The sequence below is a fragment of the Pinus tabuliformis genome, chromosome 3_2 (genome assembly GCF_031772625.1).
Source record: "Pinus tabuliformis cultivar Carrire ecotype Pingquan chromosome 3_2, CPIR1, whole genome shotgun sequence".
Classification (NCBI taxonomy): domain Eukaryota; kingdom Viridiplantae; phylum Streptophyta; class Pinopsida; order Pinales; family Pinaceae; genus Pinus; species Pinus tabuliformis.
In genome coordinates this window covers 973,952,659-973,959,180 of record NC_142302.1, presented here as the reverse complement: position 1 = coordinate 973,959,180, position 6,522 = coordinate 973,952,659, and the positions used below count along the sequence as shown (strand labels likewise).

General features: G+C 38.7%; 1 protein-coding gene across 1 annotated transcript; it reads left to right on the top strand.

Moving 5' to 3' along the window:
• The first annotated feature begins 558 nt into the window (after window positions 1-558).
• LOC149183882 (uncharacterized) lies at window positions 559-3,774 on the top strand. The gene is made up of 2 exons (XM_089417283.1): window positions 559-1,132; window positions 2,386-3,774. Exons 1-2 carry the CDS (start codon window positions 1,058-1,060, stop codon window positions 3,352-3,354), a joined length of 1,044 nt encoding a protein of 347 aa, XP_089273409.1. The 5' UTR covers window positions 559-1,057; the 3' UTR covers window positions 3,355-3,774.
• The last annotated feature ends 2,748 nt before the right edge of the window (window positions 3,775-6,522 follow it).

Below are 6,522 nucleotides of genomic sequence, written 5' to 3'. Positions count from 1 at the left end.
CCACGTAAGCAAGTAACAAAGCATACAGAGACTGTTAACGGCGAAACTTACGGAGCGAACGAATAGACGCCAGCTGTGACAGCAGAGCGTGGACTCATTGGCTGTCACTAGCGCAGCACGGAGTTACTTGCGGCCCCACCACAGGCGCCGCCACTGCCCGCCACGAAGGACAATGACGACTCATCAACGTCACTATCAACATGCATCGACCGCTCGGCGTGCAGAAAACGCCGGCGGGAGCAGTTGAACATTGCCGGCGCCGGGCGATGCTTTAAATGTTAAAAGTCCCCGACAGCGAGCCTTATCCGAGATGTAGTCGGGTGAACACGTGGACCAGGAGGAGCCGCGCAATCGGCGGGATCCGACAGGTACGAGTGCGTCAGCAGCGACGAATGCGCTCGAGTTGCTCACAGACCGCCACGTCCGCCGTGATTGCGTGGCCGGCTATCGTCCACGACTCTCCACACTGTAACCTCGTACGTTGTGCCCCATACAGGATGGCGACCACGGATCGATTCCCGTCCCTAAAACCTAATTAAATACGATTTTGTTCCGTTTGGGCTCTGCAAAGCACAGTGTGGGGCGTGAATCGTGATGGGCTGTGAGATTCCACAGCCGGGTTAGTTGGATTCTGCACGTCAATGATACAATATTGATATCTCGTTTGAGGCGTATGGAGAAATTAGCAGACATGATGTGAGGTCACGTACAGTTCACTCAGGCCCCAGCCACCGCCATCTTCATTTACCCGTCTCCTTCCCTCCCAAATTTCCGTCTGCTCCGCATCGTTCACGTGCTCTCTGCGTCCTCCATACCTCCACCCTAGCCAAATCTTCCTTTTCCAAAGCTTCATAGTCACGCCAACGAGAAATTCCCTCTTCAGGTCCATCTGTTAAATCGTTCGGGCAGATCTGCCGGACAATTTAAGAAAATCAAGTTAGGGCTGCATAATTTGTCCTCCAAGCCGCAGAAATCTTGTGATCCTTGTGATTATAATCAAAGGTCAGCCTTGCAAGCAATCGTGAAGCTGCGTTCAGTCCAGAGCTTCTCTTGCCTGATGGATTCGGAGCTTATGATGGATGCGATGCGGAACCTTTCGAATAACGGATTCGCTACTTCTTCCATGGAAATGGTGAGTATCTGTGCCTAACTCCATTTAATTGCATGAAAAATTACTTCTAAGTCGAGTTGGAATTGAATGATTAGCAGTTATATTCATGGGAACGGTTTTTGTAATATCAAAAACTTCTGCTTTGTTTTCCATTTGTGCTTCGAATCCACTGAAATCTGCCATGAATCTAGCTCGCCTTTGCTAAAATTCAAGTCTCCGGTAAAAGTTTGCAGTTCTGTCCTCAAATTGCTGACGGTTCTTGTAGTGACCTAGGGTTTGAATAATTAACATACACACTTGTAACATTTGAACGGCTTTTGCGTAACTTATCAAAAGCTGCTTCTTTGATTTACATTTGTTGTCCGGTTCCACTCAAATCCGCCATGAATTTTGCAAGCTCAAGCTCAAATGGGAGTCTCCGGCAAAAGTTTGTAGTTCTAACTTCAGATTTTTTCAGAACTCATGGTCTTTGTTGTGATATCGGAATTGAATATGTTTATAGCATTTGAACGGATTTTTTATGGCTTGTCAAATGCTTCTCCTTTCCATTTGTGGATCGATTCCACTCAAATCGGCCATGGATTTGTCTAGCTCGTTATAGAATGAGCTGCTTCGGCAAAACTTTGCAGTTCTGCATTGGGAGTATTCTGGGTTGACGGTTTTTGTTGTGATTTCAGAATTGAATAATTAACATATATTTTATAGCACTTAGACGGTCCTTGTATTATCAAAAGCTTCTGTTTTGCTTTGCGTCTGTTGTTCGGTTCTGCTCAAATCTGCCATGAATATGGCTAAGCTCGTACTAAATTTTTGAGTTGACGGCAAGAAATTGAAGTTCTTTGTTCAGATTATTCCGAGCCGATGGTTCTTGTTATGATTTTGGAATTAAATAGTTAACACGCACGTTTAAAGCAATTTAACGGTTTTTGTGTTTGCTTGCCTGTCAAAAACTTCTGATTTCCATTCGTTATTCGATTCCACACTAAATCCGCCATGAATTTAAATAACTTGTGCTTAAACTACAGTATTCGGCAAAAAATTGCAGTACGCTTTCCATTTGAGGTTCGATTCTACTTATTCCCGTCATTGATTTGGCTAGGTCGCCTGAAATAAGTACCTGGGAAAATTTTACAGTCTGGTTTTTAGTTGTGGTCCAATTTCGCTTAAATTGGGGTTAAACTTGACTATATAGTGCTAAGATTAGAGTTCCCAGCAAAAATTTGCAGTTTTCTCTTCAAATCATTCCGAGTTGACTGTTCTTGTTGTTGTCGCAGTTAGCGGTTATGCCGGATCAGATTACTGTCGAAGCACCACCGGATTCGTCGACGTTGTTCGCGGCACCACGCAGTGGTCGATTGGCAGGGGAGCGGCGGTCAAGGCCGCATCCGAGTCAAGTGCTCAAATGCCCTCGCTGCGACTCGCTAAATACAAAGTTCTGCTACTACAACAACTACAATCTCTCGCAGCCCCGCCATTTCTGCAAGGCCTGCCGCCGCTACTGGACCAAGGGGGGAGTCCTCAGAAGCGTCCCTGTCGGCGGTGGCTGCCGGAAAAACAAGAAAACGAGGCCGCGGAACCCTGACCCCATGAAATCATCTTCCATTTCCCCTGCCGCTGACAGCAGCAGTGAGAATTCGACTGTCACTGGCACGCCTTCCTCTTCTTCTTCTAATTCGCGTGTCAATACCCCTGCCGGAGACGGAACTGCTGGCCTTTATGGATTTAGTTTGGAAGTACGCGATGCTTTAACAGAACAGGCGCATTGCAGCGTTACTGCAGAGGAATGCAGCAACGTTCCCGTCCCTGCGCCGTATACCGGACTTGTAGCTCTCGACTGCGGATCATTAGGCACTATGGATCAGCAAATCCATATAAACCCCGACCTTCTCAATTCTGGAGATTTGTTAAACTCCAGTTCATGCTCTTTCGGCGATTTGATCGGCAGTTCGAATCTCGCTGGGGTTACGCTTGCGGATCTGCAGTGGAAGTTGCAGCAACAACAGAAACTGGCCTCTTTGTTCGGAGAAGGGTCAAACAGTAATAATTTCGACACTGCAGCGGCACAGAACGGTAACAGCTACAGCAGTCATATTCATAGTAGTTACAGTAATGCAGCTCCATTGCATTGGCAAACAAATGATAATATGGATGCACTCTTCGAAGATCTATATAACTGGGGCACAGATACAGAACTTAACTGGCCAGATCAAGTACCCATTTTACACCCCAGTAAAATCGGTTGAGCTCTATTCTTGGTGGGAGTTCACCATACCCTGCCAGATTTATTCAACTGGCCCAGGTTCTATTTTCAGTGTACCCAGTAATGGTTTTTACTTGAAAGAAGGCGCAAAGCAATATGTACCTGAAGAAACACCTCCCAGCAGTAAAAATGGGTGGTTTCCTTAAAAATGGGTGGTTTCTGAGGAAACAATCCCCGGGAAATCCGTACACCTAACCCTTTTGCTCTGTATTTCTTTTCATGAGCATGAAAATTTTCTTATCAGAGCGTTTCCAGTGTGACATCTCAAATTGATTTTCAGTAGTGTAATCAATAGTGTGGGTAACTGAATGGATAACTGAATGTCTGATTGGATTTAATTGTACAGAAGAGACATCATTGCTCTCTACATAATTAATTGAATTGAAATTTGTTGTGCTGTTGATTCCAGTGTAGAATTGTTAGTGTGTTGTTATTCTGTGTGTTGTTGAGTTGTCAAATTAAAGATGAGGTTTACGTGTGGCTGGAGCTAACCAGCCATATATTGGGTATTTAATGCCCTCAGAGCAGCATGCCACTTATTTAATGCCCGCAGAGCAGCATGCCACTTAGCCTGATAGCACGGGAGCGGGCAAATATTATTTAATGCCGAATTTGCCCGCTCCCGTGTTATTGCGTTAAGTCGTGTGTTGCTCTGAGGGCATTAAATACCCAATATATGGCTGGTTAGCTCTTTCTTTTTGGCTTTTGCTTTTTGTTTTTTCTTTCTGGTTTAACCTTAATGCCAGAATTGAAAGTTTACAATGGAGTGCAAATGGTTGTTTTTGGGAAATGTTTATATCAAATTGTGAGAATTTTGATTATTATTTTAAAATTATGTATTTTGAATTAAACCGGTAGTAAGATTTAGAGTTTGTGTGAATGTAAAGTTTTATTAAAAAGAAATATTTTTTTATATTTTATTTTTGTAGATTAGTTAATGTAATTCTAAATTTATTGAGTTACTTATTTCTTATATTTATAAAATGTTGATTATGTGTGTTATTAAAGTGTTTGGAATCAATGTGTATAGTCCACCCGCCCATCAATTTTCAAATCTAAAATTTAGTTTATTTGATTTTAATTTTAAAATCTAGGCTATTTATTTTACATAAATAAAGTAATTTTAAAATAATTAAATTTAAATTTTATTATAATAATATATAAATAAATTTATTATTTTAGGTTTAAATGGAAAATTAAGTATAATATATTTATTAATTTAAATTAAAGTAATTAAAATATATTTGAAATTCTATAAACTTATTACTATTGTTTTATTGTGCAAAATTTTTATAATTTTAATTTTAATAATTTTGGATTTATGAATATTAATTTAAATATTTAACCATAAGCTAATTTTAAAGTTTCTTTTCTCCCCTAAGTCTATTTAGATTCTATGGCAACTCAATCTTCAAAGTCTTCGAAATTCATCGACTTGAAACTTATGACTAGTTGAGGCAATCTCCGCAATCATTAGCGAATGTTTAGGTTTCAACGCAATATAATAATTATGAATGTTTGGTTTAGTATTATTGTTCATAGCTATAATAAGGATAAAGACCTTGCCTTATAGTTGTGGAACCCAAGATCTGAGGGCATCACGTGTGTTGGAAATAATTTATGTTAATGGTTTTTATTATTTTTTTAGGTGAGAAAATTTATTATAATTTAGTTATTAAATGAGTTATGAGAATATGAATCTCTAATTGCGGTTAGAATAATTTATTGATATTTTATTATGTGTTATTAACTACTACATAATAATAATTTTTAATTTTAATATAAGTTATGTATTGAATTAGTGAATGAGGATTTTTTATTTGTAAGGTAAGGAGTTTATCTTTGTGTTGTGATTTGATTGCTAAAGTTTATAAAGGTGTACAAAGCCTATTTTCTTTGGGTTTGAAAATGTGACTTCTTATTCAAATCATCTCATTTTTGGTATGGGTGACCTACTTATATAGTGAAAATTCCACTCTTTTTTTTGTATTTTTTGAAAATTCAACAATTTGGTTGTCTTAAAATCAGCGAGAATTCCAAGGGCATTGTTTCCAATATTGAGAAGAAACTCTGAAATGTTTGCTAGATAAAGGTGGTGGTTTGAGTGCCTCTTGTCCACATAATTTTTCAATTTTTTCCGTAGAACTCGACACAATCTTAGATGTTGGCATATTTAGGATTTGGGATAAGCCCATCACCACGGTAGAGATGTGTCAAAGTAGATTTTATATCAATTTCCAATTCAAGGTTTTCCTCAATTAGTGTTAGAAGTGGAAAACTTCTAATAAAATAAAGAATATTTGGTTCGTGAAGAACACCAATCTATGGACGAGAATGTGGTAACAACTAAGGAACATGTACATTAAAATAAGAGACAAAAATTAGAAGAACATAAAGCCAAAGGAAAAGGACACAACAAATGAGGAACATTTAGTCCCATAAGATAGACCAACACAAGAAGAATGTCGCAAAAGGGACGTACTCCAAGATGAGATCCATCAAGAAATATTTTTTGTGGTTGAATTGTATGACAATTTTGAAATATTCATTTTTTTCATGAATTGTTGAGTTTATAGTTGTCTTCATGATTGAAATTGTTAAGCTTCCCTAATAATGTAAGAAGTGCAAAGTGATTTTGAGGTAAGGATTTTGGTTTCATCATAGCAAATAAGGTGTTTGGTATTATAGGTATGCAAGTTTGCAATGGTTCACTTAATAAAAGGAGTAATGGAATGTGCTGGCTATATATTCTTTCAAGAAAGGTTTGTATAGACCCACTAGTTTTGTTATTGGGGAACAAAATAACTTGTTATATATATCAAATGTTTATAACTTGTTATAACATTTTATTTCTTAGTAAAAACATTGGTTTGGAACAAACTTTGTCACATTCACTAAATTCACCCATTATGATAAATAGTATTGGAGACATTTTTCTAGAGATGGGATTCAATGGCTTGCATTTATTTTTCAGTGGTCATTCAGAGTATGTTATTCTGGAGCGCCAGAGGCATGTTTTTTGCATATAGGATGAGTGATTCAATGTTCTCACAATGGAAGATCATTGTGCAGAGGAATTTATTCTCCATGTTGGAGTTGAGGTTCCATATTCTCGTGTACCAGTTTAGAAGTGCAATCTTGATGTCATTTA

Excerpts from the sequence above, each read along its gene's own strand:
- LOC149183882 (XM_089417283.1), top strand. The coding sequence starts at position 1,058 with ATGGATTCGGAGCTTATGATGGATGCGATGCGGAACCTTTCGAATAAC. Across the intron at positions 1,133-2,385 it reads CTACTTCTTCCATGGAAATG|TTAGCGGTTATGCCGGATCA; the intron begins GTGAGTATCTGT and ends TTGTTGTCGCAG.